General features: G+C 39.8%; 1 protein-coding gene across 1 annotated transcript; it reads right to left on the reverse strand.

The window, feature by feature from the left end:
* Nucleotides 1-1,165: 1,165 nt before the first annotated feature.
* Nucleotides 1,166-15,924, reverse strand: MGARP (mitochondria localized glutamic acid rich protein). Its single transcript, XM_056855835.1, has 4 exons — nt 15,849-15,924; nt 10,312-10,415; nt 6,545-6,650; nt 1,166-1,478 (listed from the first exon to the last, which is right to left on the reverse strand). Exons 1-4 carry the CDS (start codon nt 15,922-15,924, stop codon nt 1,234-1,236), a joined length of 531 nt encoding a protein of 176 aa, XP_056711813.1. The 3' UTR covers nt 1,166-1,233.
* Nucleotides 15,925-17,098: the final 1,174 nt, after the last annotated feature.

A 17,098-nucleotide genomic window follows, 5' to 3' on the forward strand; every position in this document is an offset into this window, starting at 1 on the left:
AAACCCTTTGGTTTTAATAAAAAAATATGTCATGAATCAAAAGTGTTATTTCCTCTTCACAATACCTCTAGGCCTACTAGAAAAAAAAAGTAGACATCAATGCACAAAATTCCCTCTGTCTTAAACAGAAAAAACCCACTTGATTCTAAACGTTTTATTAAAGCTTAAAATACCGATGGGTAAATGATACTCTTTTTTTCCCTAGAAAGTGCATAAAACTAATATATTTTTAAATATAATTGTTACAGATAGTAGAGAATCAGAATTTATGTTACAGTTTACTTAATATCAAAAGCAATTTAGTTTACAGTTCAGAGAGTAACCTGTGATATTACTGGGGACTCCTTAATAAAGTCGAAAAAAAGATCTAGGTTTTGTTTATTTAGTTTATCAGCTTAATCTTGAAAATATTGCCTCTAATCAACGCTGTAGAGTGCCAGCCTCCACTGTCAGTAATGGAAGATGAAAAACCTAACCACAGGATGACCCTTAGCAAACGACAAGATAGATCCCAAGCCGTGTTTACATTTAGTCACTTGCTGGATCACAGCCACCAAGATTATTTTAGCATGGCTTGTTGTTGTTGTTTTTTAGGGCTGTCACAGATTATTTCCTCATCTCTTTTCAAAGCATGTGGCCTGACTAATTGAAAGGAAATAAAAAATGTTACCCTTTTTCTTCATCCACAAAATAAAAGTGAATGCCAAATTATTATTTTTCCTTCAGAAAAGTGTGTGTGTGGGGGGGGGTGAGATGCAGCCACATGCTACAGATATTTGAGCAGTTCTCTCTCTAATGAGCTAAAATATTAGTATTTTAGCCATCTTACATGCTGGGGAGAGGAATCGTATCATGCATTTGTGGGAGATGGTTAACTTATATTACGTTTGCTTTTTCTTCTGGACAAACCTCAAAGCTCTCTTGCATAAATGGGAGAACACCAGATGACGAAGCATTAACGCTACTACTGAAGTGAAATCTCAAGAGCATTTAAATGAAAATTAAAGTTTTATCATGCAACATGATTCCATTTGAAGTACTGTGGAGGGCCCTGGTTTGTTCGTCAGGGATTTGTGTGATCTGTTTTTGATCATGAGAATCTATATGAGCTGTCTTTTGTACTATGTCTATTAAAGGTTATTGAATTGAATTGAAGTACTGTGGATTTTACTGGGAGCAGAGTTGTGCTTCCTGTGGTAGGAGACAAAACTGTTAACAGAAATTCTACTAACATTAACCTTGATCCTGGGTTGCCTCAGAGTTGGCAGTAGCATCCTGCTCTCCTCCTGGCACACCAGAGGTTGCCTCCTCAACAGGTGATTCTTCTCCCTTCTCCGATTCTGTAGATTCCGCATGCTCTTCACTCTGGACTCGAGATTCACCAGCAATTACTCCTTCAGTCTCTTCTGCCGCTGCATCTTCTGCCTCTTCGTTTGTGTCAGTAACTTCTTTTGTTTCAGTTTCATCATTCTCTAAGGCTTCATTTAATATAACAGAGAAATCATGAAGTATGGCATGCAATGCAGTAAGGACAAATAAAGATGGTGGAAGCAACTGGCCAAAGCTATTTTAAGATGACTACTAGTACTATGTCAGACTCTCACAAAACTAATTTGTTACTACCATAATGGAATGGCTTGAAGCAAAAAAAAAAATACTATGAAGCACATAACTCAATAAGCAGAAACATGCTATATTATTGGATGTGATTTATGGAGGCATACTACACAGTGCATTCCTAAACAGAGTTAACCCTTCTAAGTCCATTAAAGTCAAAGGGATTAGAAGGATGTAATGTGGTTTAGGATTGCACTGTCAGAAGTTAAAGCATACAGTCATTACAAGAACAGATGGAAATTATTCCACTGAAAAAAAATAAGCTCATATTCCTATTATAGTTGTATTATGAAATCAACAGACATTGAGGCACAGACACTAAAATTTGTACATTAAGATGTTTGTAGGTATTTGGGACTAATAAGCCACGTTATCATCTGGATCAAGAGTATTTATACTTATACAAGCACCATTTTACATCCCAAGCTCCCATGCATGCAAGGAAGTCTCCATTCACTCCACTGGAGGGTACAGTCCTACCTACATACCATTCTCTTTCTTTGAAGTGAATGTGGTTACATTTACATTAAGAGCTAGCCAACTTAGGTGCAACAGATTCAAAGGACTCCTTTTCTGCTAAATCAGCTGCCCGTCTTCTGGACAGAGACTCCTCACTCAGCAGAATGGAATTCTTGCATTCAACTCAGTGCAAATAATAATTGAAAATATTGCACTACAATATCACAAATCAAACAAATATATTTGTGAGCCCAGCTAACCAATCGGTGAAATGTGATTGCTTGGGTCATTTTGCAAGAAACAGTGAAGCCCACTGAAATGCATGTAATACTTCAGCCTCAAAATGGAAAGAAACATATTTTCAAATAAGGATTTTAAATATTCTGGAGAAGAAGACATGCAAAAGAAGATTAAACAGAACAGGCACTATACCATACAGAGGAAACAGTGCAGCGCAAACTTTGTTAGTTGACATTCATTCAGAGAACCTACCCAGGTGACAAAGCAAGAAAGGAATTTGTGATTCACATGCAATACAAACAAACAAAACATACAAGAGACACTGTCAGGTTAAAGAATGACCCTGTCCTCAAAAACCGTTACAAATTCATCATGTTCTATCATGTGAACTAGACCTCCAAATAACATAATAGTGTGTACAGGGAAGGGAAGTATCATTAGTTTTAAACAGTGAAAACAGTGGGGGCTGTTATTGCTGTTTTGGCTTAGACCAGTTCATAATCTCATGCACTAGTACAGCAATTTGCTCTTAACATTTGAACAGATGCAGCTGTTTTAAAAAGTCCAGCCTGCATACTTGTAAATCTGAGGCCACAATACCTGACTGTGTCCCTCTCAAGAGAATGAACCTGTTCGGACAAAGAACAGATTGACAAGCAAGATCAGTGTTCATTATGCTTTATTGGACAGTCAAATTACGAGTGCATTCATCCAAAACAGCCAGTGCCTTACGAATGCCAAGTTATCTTCTGCAGGATGCCTTAAATAGTGTTATGTTTTAGGCTTGCAAAGATATTATTGTTGGGACAAAAATATCCCCCCACGCAGATGATTTTCTCAAGTTTGGCTGCGAGGTACACAATGATGAACTGTCCTTTTAAAAATTATTCCTCATGTATGGAAAGAGATTTCCCTTGTACTTTATTCTGAAAATGTAAAAGCAGAGGAACAATTAGAAAGATTAAATGCAACCTTTCCAATGCAAGAAAGATTAAGACAGGGAAAAAAGGAAACCAGAAATACGTTTAGGAAAGAGAATGGAAAGTAGAATGACATGAAATCACTCAGAAAATAATAAAAACTAATTATTCTGAAAATTAATTTAACATTTATTATAAACACATTTTACCGGATGTTTCTACTGACATTTAACTGATTCCCCCCCCCCCCTTCTACCATGTTCATAGTGTTGTGTAGAGGTCAGGCTCCACCTGCACATTACAAAATCCTCATATTTGTTGGGGAACAACACAAGGATTCTGTATCGCATGTGCGATGGGAGTGAGGTACCTTCCAGGTGCATACCCCCTGATGTTTTTGCACGTGCACTTTTTGTACCACGTAGCTCTGGTATTGACTCTGTGTAAAAGTCAAGTTATTTACATGGCTATGTGCAAGTTTCACAACACAGCCAACAAGGAATCCATGGGGTGGTTCTTAGGTTTAAACCTAAAAAAGATTTATATTAAGAATAAAAAACATTTCAACTAAATCTAATAGGTTTTCTAGATTATAAGAGAATTTGAAATATGGAATATTTTAAGAGGTCAATGGAAATTCTTATTTTCTGAGTAAGTTTCATTTTTAAAGGATCTGAGCAACACAGTTAAGGTGGAGCAAGGTCACTTCTGAAAAATGGCCCAAGGAAAACCATAACCCAATTCTCTTCTCAAAAAAACAGCACATAGGGGAAATGACACACAGACAGGAGGAGAAAAAACAGTAGATAACATTGGAATTAATAATACGCCCAGAAGTATTATTACACATAATTATAAACAGAAGGGAAGAGAAATCCAAAACAAGGAAAGTACAAAAGAGATAGTTTGCATTTGATTGCATTTAGATAAGGAGACAAAAGAAACACTAACATAAGACATTTGAGGATGAAGAGTGAGAGAGCCATATAGTAATTTGTAGTGCCTGGGCTCAGCCCCAAAGTTAGTTGTTCCTACATTCCATTGGAATCAACATGACTTGAAGCTAAACTTGTTTATTTGTACATTCCACTAAGTTCAGTGGAGCTTAATTCCAAGGATGTAAGCTCACAAATCTGTAGACTGCAGGTGTACTGACTTCAAATAACATCTGAAAGTTTACAGTAACATTTCTGACAGTGCAATCTTAGACAGAGTTACATCCTTCTAAGCCCATTAACTTCAACGGATTTATTTAGAAAGATGTAACTGTGTTTTAAAAAGTAAAGGTAAATGTCCCCTGTGCAAGCACCGGGTCATTCTTGACCCATGGGGTAATGTCACATCCTGACATTTTCTAGGCAGACTTTGTTTATGGGGTGGTTTGCCAGTGCCTTCCCCAGTCATCTTCCCTTTACCCCCAGCAAGCTGGGTACTCATTTGACTGACCTCGGAAGGATGGAAGGCTGAGTCAACCTTGAGCCAGCTACCTGAAACCAACTTCCGTCGGGATCGAACTCAGGTCACGAGCAGAGCTTTGGGCTGCATTACTGCAGCTTACCACTCTGCGCCACGGGGCTCCTGTGTTTAGGATTGCACTAAAAAAGGGGGAACTGGCATGATAAGCTACATGAAACAAGGTATAAGCCTTGAAGCAATTAATTCATTTTTTATTTTATTTTTTACCCTGCCTTTCCAGCTCAAGCACTCTAAAGCAACTGCACAGGGCACAGCTCACTGTAACTGTCTGCTCAAGTAGTTTCAGGACTACAGCTGGAAACATTAGAGAGGAATGCAGATAGACAGTGTGATTAAACTCAAATATTTAAAGCAGCAATTTAAAACCAACTAAAGGTTTACATTTCAGGAGGAAAATTTAATTTATAACCTAAATGAGAAAATCAGAACTGCCCCTTACCAATATTTACTGAAGAACTCACTATTTCCAGCAGCTTCAAGGAAGCAAAACTGTTACCTTATGAATCCATTTTAGTGTAATACAAGACACATCAATTTAAATGAGAACCCTCAGAAAACCATAATGTACCTTCCTTCATTCTTTCCTTCTTCAAAGTAGTAATAAATAAACTATACAATTCACAACAGGGAAAACACTGATTATTCATCTAAGTTCATAAACTTATGGTAATACATTTATCATAGCCTTAAAAATGTTTAAGTATATCTCTTTACACTCAAAATGAGCACTACCTATATGCCTTCTTTGTTACTTCACAGTGGCTATTATTATGTGTGTAAATCTTAAATATTAAAAAAACTTTATTTATTGAAAGAGACACACTTGTGGGGGGCTTCTGAAAAATCAGCTCTGCTCAGATTTAAGCAGTAGTGAACTATTCACTGGATATCATATGTGGAATGTACTCCCCCACCTTAAATACCTCAGCAGGGCACAGTTTTGTGTTTTCTGACAGTGCCGGAGCCATGAAAATGCTGACTGAGTGGAACTATAATCTTCTCTCACTGAAAGCACAAACTGGTTTTGGTTGCATTAGGTATTTACACATGTTTAATTAGTCCTTCATCATTCAGCAGTTAATAAACTTTTTTGCTAATTTGTAAATCAGTGAGTTCTGTCTTCATTAAATCTAATGAATATATATGTATATTTAAATGAAGTTAACTACTTCACTGAGGACTGTTTGCTGTAGACTCAAAAGAATGATCTGGCAAAGCAAGAAAAAAAACCCACCTAAATATCTTCATAACTCAAGAGGAGTAAATAAGAACTACTATCTTTTCCAAAACACTTGGCCAGAATTTCATCAAGAGGCCCTTAGAGTTGCCAACCTCCGATCTCCTGGAATTACAACTGATCTCCAGACTACAAGGATCAGTTCCCTGGAGGAAATGACAGCATCAGAGCGTGCACGCTATGGCATCACATCCCTGCTAAGATCCCTCCCCATCCCAAACCCTGCCCTTCCTAGGCCACCCCCTCCAAATCACCAGGATTTGGAGAGGGCTATAGCTCAATTTGTAGAGCATCTGCTTGGCATGCAGAAGGTCCCAGGTTCAACCCCCGGCATCTCCAGTTAAAGGGACCAGGCAGGAAGGTGATGTGAAAGACCTCTCTGCCTGAGACCCTGGAAAGCTGCTGCCGGTCTGAGTAGACAATACTGACTTTGATGGACCAAGGGTCTGATTCAGTATAAGACAGCTTCATATGTTCATGTGTTCAGGATAGGTGATTGTCCCTCCCTCTTTTTGGCCTAGCTATTGCAATTTAAAATAATGACTGAAGTTTAACAGTTAGAATACATGTAGAAATTAATAAATACTGGACTTACACTGAGGAGGCCAGGGCTTTGGTTTCCATTCTGCTGTATTTCTTCGTTGAATTTCTTCAATACGTTCATTGTACCTGGTTTTATCTGAAGTGACAGTTTTGTACGCCTAAAAATAGATTATATAACAGCTCTCACCTCCATGAACCAAGGCTAGGATCTAACAAGCCCCTTAGGAAAACCACACAAGTATTGCTGCAGATGTACTGTGATTTATAAATACTAAAGTAAATAAGATTTGCCTCGCCACTAAAAAAAAAAAAAAATGTCTGAGGCAATACACAATCAACCTGAAAGGACTGCCTCCACTCATAGTATCCAGCCCACCTGTTAACATCTGCCTCTCAAGCCTTGCTCTCTGTCCCCACCTTCATGCGTGAAGGGGGTGGTGACCAGAGGCAGGGCATTTTCTGTAGTGGCACCTCACTTTTGGAATGCCTCCCTTTGAGGCTTGCCTAAACCACATCTCTCTACCCAGGCTTTAAATTAAGGGTTTCTATCGTGTCAGCTTTTTAAAGGTCTGTTTTTGTTTTATGGATAATTTTATGTGTCTTATGTCTGGTGGTGATTTTAATTTCAAAATTGAAAAGAAAAACAATTAAAAAATCCTAGAAACCAGCAAATTAGAATATTAAAATACAAGAAACTACTGCAACAAGTTAAAGTCACAACATCTAGGTAGAATAGCAAGGAATTTTCTCTCTCTTTTTTAACCACTAACGCGCCTCATACAACATTGGAAATCACTTCCCAGTCTCCCACATTTCAGCATCTGTTTGTCTGATGCGGGGGCGGGGGGGGGGAGATAGATTTCCTTCTAAACAGTAGTAGAGAGGATCTCTAAACAGTAGTCGAGATCAATCTACCTACTAGGTATGAGATCCATCAATTAACTTCCCAACATTTTAACTTTAATCTGCTGAAGCGAATTCTAAATTTTATTAAAGCTATAGTGCTGGAGAAGATTTTCTCAGTTTAAATCCCTCCATGTATGTGTGTGTAAAGTGCTGTCAAGTTGCAGCCGACTTATGGTGACCCCTTTTGGGGTTTTCATGGCAAGAGACTACCAGAGGTGGTTTGCCAGTGCCTTCCTCTGCACAGCAACCCTGGTATTCCTTGGTGGTCTCCCACCCAAATACTAACCAGGGCTGACCCTGCTTAGCTTCTGAGATCTGACGAGATCAGGCTAGCCTGGGCCATCCAGGTCAGGGTTAAATCCCTCCATAACTACCTATAAACTGTTGTTTGCACTTTGGGGAGAAAATACTATATTTTTGCTCCACTGAGCTAATAGTTCAGAGACAGTGAAAATGGCATAGAAGGAAGGGTTAAACACTCCCTCTCCCAGTGTTTCTGCTCCAGTCTGAGCCCTCCACAGCTGATTTAAAATGAGAATACTGGGTAATCCAATCAGAGACCTCCTATGTAACTAGGTTGACCAACTGGCCTGGAGAATAAATGCCCTGTCCTTTTAAGTTCTATTAACCTTCACCTCATACCAACTGGGAATCTACTATAAAGGACTAAAGCGGAAGTTTAAGAAAAACTGCTTTCTGCTGTATGAAGAACAGCCTTTTACATTTTTTTCATCATGTCAAGGGCAAGGTTAGGGCAATCGTAATACTACTTTTTATATTCTGTTTGCTATTTTCTTAAACACATAAAATGTTAATTGTTATGGCTTTCAGGATATATATATATATAGCTTATGTTTGGGATAACATTTAAACTACCAGTGTCACTTTCATAACTTACAACAGCAATAAAAATTGTTGAACCAACATCATTCTTCAACGCTCACTAGTAAAACTCTTGTGCTGACTCAATGGAAGTTATTTCCAACTATGTGCTGAGCATTACAGCCCAAGCAATTCATAAAGTCTGACTAAAATGATTTAATTAATGCTCTTCATTTACTCATTGCTTCACTAGGTACTAGTTGGAAGAAATGGAGTATAAACACACTGTCAAACGTAGGGGGGAATGTCAAAAATATATAAATTTGAAGGAACATTAAGCCAGTACACAGTAAAATTTTATTGAAATGTTGCTTCTTGGCCATAGCATATGTTATTTATTAGCCTGTGTAACGGCCAAATTTACAGTCCTCTTTTTTTTCATTATCATATCTGTTCTTTAAAAAAGTTTTTTTTAAAAAAAAAAATGTTCCTTCTCTAACTAGTAGGAAGTTCAGTGCATCTTTTACAGAATTCATTTACTATGGAGGGGGAAATCCATTGGTGATTTTAGTAAACTCTGTAAATTAATTTCCATCTTAGGAATGATGGGTTGGGAAATCACAGCCAGCATAAATCGGGCCACTTCCGGGGATACAACCCTGTAATTAAGGTCAAACTAGGCACCCGTCTTTTTTTAAACTTTATAAGTCTAACAGCAGCACGGGAGAGGGGATTTTGACACATAAAACATGTGAGATGGTAGATAAGTGAAATCCCCTTATACCTCCCCCATAGCCCAATCTGAACTGGGATCCTGTGCAGCTGTAAATTAGCTTTTAAAGATGAACAGATATCCATTATCTTCCTTAATTTGACCACTGTACTCAAAGTGGAACTGGGTCCTGGAACTGTCAATTCAAAACTAATTTCACCAGATCCATCATTTCAGACCCTTTGCTTTTTGTTCTACCAGTCCACGCGACTAACCAGCCAATCAGGACTGATGAGTTATTGTTAAATAACTTCCACTGCTCAATGATAGGCATCCTCCTGTCTCCACCTCTCACCCATGTTCAGAGTACACTGAGCTTGCCCATTGCATCTGAAAGCAGAATAACTTTAGAATCATTCTAAAGGATGAACATCTCAAGACCTTCATTGAGTTTGTCTGCTGATAAGACTGCCTTTTGCTTTCAGATTCTGTCTTCACTGAAAACAATAAACATTTCCTATAAAGGAGAAATCTGTGCAAAGTTCTGTTATTTCTAAACTCACATTCATTTCAAACAAAAGCTTGGATGTCTACTTAAAAAAAATCACACCACTGTAAATCATACTTTTAAACTTATATCCAAGCTTTGACTCTGATCCAGGATTATACCAAAACCTGCTCCAATGCAACCATTCTTAACAATTAGGATATGTCTAAGTCTGATCATAAATCAAGTTGACACTCTAAAAGTAGAACATACCAATTCCTTCAGTGTCAGACACAAATACCATTTGATATTTCTGTATTACAAGCCACCTTGAATGCTATTTAGCTGAAAGATAGGCTGTAAGTATTTTAAATAAATAAATGTGGTGGGGGGAATTGCTGCCAAATCACAGCTGACTTATGGTAACACTGTAGGGTTTTCAATGCAAGAGATGTTTAGATGTGGTTTGCCATTGCCTGCCTTTACATAACGACCCTGGATTTTCTTGGCGGTCTCCTGTCCAAATTTTAACTAGGGCCTACACCCTACTTAGTTTCCAAGATCTGATGAGATCGGGTTAGTCTGGGTTATCTAGGTCAGGGATCAAATAAATATAGTGATAAAGAAGTACGAGTCATTATCCCACCTCCCTTTTCTCCCCTGTTGATTACAGCCTCAGATGTTTATTGTCTAAGAATTTATGTAGTTTAGAGACTTTCAAAAACGATTGTCAGAACAAATTATTCTCATTGCCATCAACTCAATGCCTGAAACTATAAGAAGTTAAAAGAAAATCCTAGCATCGCAATAAAATTCACAGAGAGTTCTGTTGATATGATTTCAAGACTTGTGGAAAGTATAAAAGTATGTGAAAAATAAATCAGGTACTCACATAAAAACTAGCGGCACTAGCAGCACCAACAACAAACAGATAGTAAATCAAATTCTCCCCAGAAGATCCAGGAACATTTCCAGATGACATTTGGCGGAAAGGTACTAAAAAAAATTGAACATCATTCTAAGAAATGAACTCTGTACAGTCAAAATGCTACCAATGAAATAATATAGACAAATGAATATGCTATTTAATAAGCAAAGTGGTTATTAACTGCGCAGACCTGCACAAAATAAAAGATGCAAAGATTTTTTTAAAAAGGCTGATGCTAGAACTACATACTGGCTGAAGTCAGGCATCACCTTAAATCAACACTGTACACATACCCAGTTTATATGCTGTAGTGTCTGCAATCCTGTTTAAAAACAAACTTTGGTTACCAACAATGTACAAATGAAGGCACTCAGGTTAGCTGGAATTAGTCCTCAGAATTCTAGACCAGAATGTAAAACTATGGTTTAGAATCCCAGCTCGTGGGTAGAAAACAAACTCTAGTTGAACCAAGTACCTACCTTTGTACATTGCAGTGTGAAGTGTCAGAAAAGGAATACAGTGTGATACAGCATAATAATATAATTATAACATGATAACTCATGTTTAATTATAACATGATAATTATAACATGAGAACTCATTAACATCTCTAAAGGGTGGGTTATGCTGAACTGTTACCAACCATAGTGAGTTAGGAAACCCAAGTCTTCTTTTAAACCTGGATGCTGTGTGATGTTCAATCTTATGATAAGGTCTAATTCAACACTTTCATGTTATATTCTTTCTTTAAAATCTTTGATTGATTGATGGGTTGATTGATTGGAAAACAGTGACTTGAAAATCTGCAACAATTTGTTCAGGAAGATTAAAATGTTTTCCCACAAGTTTCTGAATTCTATGATTTTTAATATCATTTTTAAAATATCATTTATTCTATTCTATTAATTTATATTCTATTAATTTTTTAAAATATCATTTTTTCTATGAAGTAGGAACTGATCCATTTGCCCAATGTATCTACTAGAAGGGCATTTTTGCTACATGATGGCATATATGAAATTGCGTGAAGCAAGCAGATGAGCCCAAGATGGTATAGCTAATATTATTAGGTTCCAAATTAGCATTGCTTGAGTGCATATGAGAATAGAGTTGAATCTAGATCTATCACAGGATTTGGTTCATGGGTCTCTGTCTCTGCTACATCAATTCTTGAGAAGGTGTTTTAGGTTGGGAAGCTGTAAGTGAGTACAGGCCTTCCCCCAAAGGCCCATGAAAGAGAAATATCCTTATCCAGGAGAGGCTGAATGTCACTGATGATGCATTGAACTGTGAGATATAAGTGGCAACCAGTGGTGTTCCACTGTGATCTGCTTTGGATATGTCTTGTAGCAAACTCTTTCTGGGTACCAATCTGGTTCTTGAAGTCTGTTTCTTTACTTCATTAGGTGAGGATTGTAAACCTGAGATTGTTTGTTGCAAATCCTTCAGGTAAAGATTTCCTGTTGGAGGGATCAAAGCAAATACACTTGTAACATAATGGTTGGCTGTAGACTACAGATTGTTTCATGTGTTTCCGGTGGTAGCTGGAAGTATGTTTGGCAGTCAGTGCATTTCTGATGTATGTTTGGCAGTCAGTGCGTCTCTGCTTATGTGCCCTTCACAGTTTCCCAGTAATATCTAAAAAACGTACTTGCTGTATGGACAGGTCCATGCTCACGTTGATGGTAGGGTAAAAATTAGGACTTTGAATGCAGCCATTGTGTCTGCAAACACAGGTTCTAAACTTTGGGTTGGATGAATAATGGAAAAGAACGGTTTTCAGGGCAGAAGTGTTGGGCTTCGGTCTCCTGCTCTCCCACCCTTGCACCTGTTTCAGCTGTTTTGCCCCCACCCCAAGTTTATTTCGAGGAGTGGGGGGAACAGGAGCAAAATGGCCAGAGGAAAGAAAAACACTTCAAGGAAAATAGCAAGCACTGTAGACAGCATAAGCACCAGTTCCTTTGCCTGCCAGCTCTCCCTTACAATGTCCCATACCTCTGCATGGCCTTACTTAATCAGCATGAGACTGGGAACTTTGTTCATAATACATAGCTGACTTGAGAGAATAATGTCGAAACTAATATTTATAACAGTACATTGCCATATGTTCATAAAGGTTTTTTTTTCAAAAATAAGCTACATCTGCTAATAACTTAAAATACATTCACTGTTTTATCATCTTTACCACCACACACAAAAAACCATAAACATTGCCATGCATTGGGAAAATAAATCCCAAGGGAAAGTTCTACTCCAGCGCAGAATATCACTTGTGAGGGAATCACAACCAATATAGCAATCTAAAAGAAGAAGAGTTGGTTTTTATACCCCACTTTTCTCTATCGAAAGGAGTCTCAAAGCAGCTTACAATCACCTTTCCCCCACAACAGGTACCCTGTGAGGTAGGTGAAACAGAGAGTTCTGAGAGAACTGTGACTAGCCCAAGGTCACCCAGCAGACTGCATGTGAAGGAGTGGGGAATCTAATCTGGTTCTACAGATTACCATTCACCGCTCTTAATCACTATACCATGCTGGCTCTCAAAAAAAGAGAAACATCTGTAAGATATCTTTCATTTTGGAATTCAAAGACAATTGCCCATGCATATTTCATGCTTCAAAGCCTATCATTTTCTTGCTGCTTTGAGGATAAGATGATTACATAACTTTATTTTTGAGTAGATGCATATGTTGTTACTTTAGGGCACAGAGTTATTATTAGTTGCAATACTTTGTAGCGAGGAGCTCAATATTTTATCAAAGTTTAGACACAGTGCAACAGCCAGACACTAAGGAAGATTTTAATTGTGCTGTAGTAGACTGATGGAAATCACATATCTAACATTCCAATTCACAGATTTCCTAAGCAAGCCTGAAGATTCATTTAATTTTGTGCAGAAACTATTAAAACATATATGTTTGCAATTTCAGAATGCCCAGCATTCCGTATCACATGCCTTTTGTACTACAGAATGCATATCTGCTTAGGAAACCAATTGTTAAAATTCAGAATTTGTGTTTAGCATTCTCTTTACTCATGTGAAAACATTACGTAATTAAAGACACATACTGTTGCCATCATAAGCAGCATTATACCCTGCTAAATCCATTTAAATAAATGTGCTTAGAATGGTGTAACTCTGTTTAGAACTACACTGTTGAAATTCCAAGAATGTTTCAGAATCAGGTTTTTTAGTTATAGAGCAGATTTCTCCATGAGATTAGATGTCTACACTATTTGGTTGACAATCTAAATATAATAATTCAAACAATAATACATGCACTATTTATCTGAAAAGAAAGCTAGTTTTTTTCCACCACATGTACCTTCAAATAAAAGATGGGGCCATCTTAAATTCACAAACAAGTTACAGTTATGTAAAAAAAAAAATGAGTGTAACTGATTGTTAAGTGGGATTGTCTTACATTCAGAGTCATTTTCCTTTCAGGTAAATATGGGGATATTATGTTATCATATTTTTAATGCTTGATCTCAAGAGTTAGACATTAATCACTTTTACATAGTGTTACCTAGTTAAGTGTATCAGACTAGGATCTGGGAAACCCATGTCTGAATCCCCAGTCTGGCATGGACCTTTAGGCCAGTCACTGTCAGCTTGACCTACCTCACAGGGTTGTTGTTTTGAGAATAACAGGGAGAAGTAGAGAATGAGGCTATAAACTGCTTTGGGTCCCCACTGGAGAGATTAGGCTTCCCCTGATGCTGCTTCCTAGCACTAGTATTCAGAGATTAACGGCCACTGGATGCAGCTACTGCCCATAATCACCACGGCTTGCAGCCATTACTGGACTTTATGAACCTGTCTAATGCCTTTTCAAGTCACATCTATACTAGAGAACATCCACAACAGGGGAGGGGCTGTGGCTCAGTGGTAGAGCATCTGCTTGGCATGCACAAGGTCCCAGGTTCAATCCCAGGCACCTCCAGTTACAGAGTCTAGGCAAGTAGGTGATGTGAAAGACCTCTACCTGAGACCCCGGAGAGCCACTGCTGGTATGAGTCGACAATACTGACTTTGATGGACCAAGGGTCTGATTCAGTATAAGGTAGTTTCATGTGTTCACTGGCAGGTAACACAACCCTCTATCCAAGATATGCCACCCGAGGTAGAGACTGAGGCAGACATAAACACAATGTCAAGGGCAGAACCCAGCCTTTTAGACTCCAGGCGGTCCTCCCCCCCCCTTCCCCCAAATCCCTCATTACTCTGAATGGAGAATGTGGTAGAATAAATTCACTGAACTGAATGCCGGGCACTTGTGGGGGGTGCCAGCTCAGCTCTATTCACGAGCCCAAACAATAAGGAAAAACCCGCCAGCCCTTTATTTCCACATTCTTGCTTCTCTCACCCTTCAGCGTGAATTTGTGTCAGCTGCTCAGCCTGGGCACGCAGGCTTCCTCGGGCCCACATGAGGTTTGTTTGGTTTTTTTGTTGCAACTGTCAGCCCATATTTTCCCCTCCAGAGACCAGGTCACGCCCTCATTCAAAACAACTCTGGAAGAAAACCCAAAGGGACAGGGGAAGCTCTGGGGGTTGTTTCGCTTCTCCCCCCCCCCTCAAGGTACATGGTTTAGGGGGAAGGCCTGGACTCCCAGGGCCCCGTGTCTACCAGGAATATACTGTGAAGGAGCCCAAAGGAGCGCCTTCACGGGCCAGGCTCCGTTCCATGCCGTTGCCTAAGCCTCATGACCAAGGCCGGTGCCAGTCTTTTTTTGCGCCCTAGGCAAGGCCAACGACTTGTGCCCGCCATTGCTAACCAATGTTCAAAAACAGATGTCTTGTAGAAAAACAACAACAAAAGCCTGATGCATTCCTACAAAACTTTTTATAAGACGTTATAATTATCTTCCATAGCATTGTTGTGGCACTTATCTTTATATATGTATATATTGGCATATATATATATATATTATAGTATATATTAATATATAATATTTAAATATAATATATATAAGATAAAATAAATAGAGATTTCAACTCTCATGTTATTAGAAATAGTTTGTTACAAATTTGGAAAAGATATAAAAGATGTTGGGAAGTTAAAACACCAGGATGGATTAACCCTATAGAAGCATATATGAAAAGGGGAATGCAGCTTAATCTAGATACAGGTAATTATAGGGATATTACTGAGGAATGTGGAGACACTTGGGTTCTTAAAACAACAGAAGAACTCAGGATGATCTTCCATAGCATTGTTGCGGCACTTATTCTTGATATAGATATTCAATTGCCAATTGTCAATATATATATAGAAATTGTCAATTGCATTTTCCCCAAGAAACGAATCGGTTTAAAACGGCGGCCCTGCTCGTGACCTTCACGTCTCCTCTCGCGGGCGGCGCGCGGCCACCGAGGCCAGCGCACCTCCGCGCCCGGCGCTCCCCCTTCCTCCTTGTCCGGCCGCAGGCCGCGCGCTTCCCCTGCCGCCGAGGGCTCACCTGGCGCGGCGGCGCGCGCACCCACCGCCCCTCACTCACCGTGTCCGCGAAGGAGGGGCGCCGCCCTGCTGAAGCGAGACGCCACGGTCTGCCAAGCGACCCTGCAAAAAGGCATTCTGTGTGTGTGTGTGTGGAGGGGGGGTAGTGACGCCGCAGGTTCAGCCGCACCAAGGCTCAAGCCGCTACTAGCCAAGGAGAGAATGACAAGCGGTCCCGCCCGCTCCACGCAAGGAGGAGGGCCGAGGCGGGGGCTGAGCCAGGCTCGGCCAATCCAGGCTCCGCGCCCTGCCTGCCTGCCTGCCTCTGCTGCAGCCCGCTCCTCTCTGCCCGTGACGAATCTGCTCGCCGCCTAGGCCAGCTCTCCTCCGCAGGGCAGAGGCTTGGCGCGGCAGAACCGGAGGCTTCCAGCCAGGGCGGGAGCTCGCCGCGGAGGCGCGTGGCACTGCGCGCGCCCCCCAGCGGCTGTTTTCGGGATCTGCGGGGCAGCTCAAGGCGACTCGGCCTGCTGCAGAGGCTGGAGCGCCGCATTCCCAGACCTGCTGCCGCGGCCAGCGAGCTCGCTTGTGGACAGCCGGTATTGTTCACCAAGGATCAGTGGTTCCCAACCTTTTTTTGACCAGGGACCACTAGGACTTTTTTGTTCGGTGCAGGGACCCCGAGGTTCAAAATAAAAAATTCCGAGAATTTGAAAATAAACTTTAATCATAACTGTTAGTTAAACATTGAACTTAGAATAAAATTTGAATATATATTTTTATAATAGAGAACTTTTAATTGAAAATATTAATGTATTATGGGTTTATAACTTTGTTTCGTGGACCTTAATTTAGTTCTCGCGGACCCCTGGTTGGGAACCAGTGCAGTGATGCTACTATATTTGAGCTGAAACTCCGCTTTAAAACAGGTTTTAAAGATCAGGACTAGGGTTGCCCACTACTGGGTACTAGCGAACAACAAAGCAGCAACAAGGCTCACACTAGAATAGTAATTTACTGACGATAAGACAATTCAAATCATGCACATAACAACCATGTACATAACCACACCGAAATAAGGTACTGTGCATGATTTGAATTGTCTTATCGTCAGTAAATTACTATTCTAGTGTGAGCCTTGTTGCTGCTTTGTTGTTTGCTAATTCACAGATACAGCATTGGTTACTAGTTGTTTGCCAGAACTACCAGGTACTAGCTGGAGATCGCCTGCTATTACAACTGGTCTCCAGCCGATAGAGAACAGTTCACCTGGAGAAAATGGCCGCTTTGGCAATTGGACTCTACAGCATTGAA

The sequence above is a fragment of the Euleptes europaea genome, chromosome 9 (assembly GCF_029931775.1).
Source record: "Euleptes europaea isolate rEulEur1 chromosome 9, rEulEur1.hap1, whole genome shotgun sequence".
NCBI classification, from domain to species: Eukaryota; Metazoa; Chordata; class Lepidosauria; order Squamata; family Sphaerodactylidae; genus Euleptes; species Euleptes europaea.

What these genes read in the sequence shown, in the direction of transcription:
- MGARP (XM_056855835.1), bottom strand. Translation starts at nt 15,924, where the DNA reads ATGCCTTTTTGCAGGGTCGCTTGGCAGACCGTGGCGTCTCGCTTCAGC. An exon ending in CTAGTGCCGCTAGTTTTTAT is followed by an intron (nt 6,651 to 10,311) that starts GTGAGTACCTGA and finishes ATCTATTTTTAG; the next exon opens with GCGTACAAAACTGTCACTTC. An exon ending in AAAGCCCTGGCCTCCTCAGT is followed by an intron (nt 1,479 to 6,544) that starts GTAAGTCCAGTA and finishes TATTAAATGAAG; the next exon opens with CCTTAGAGAATGATGAAACT.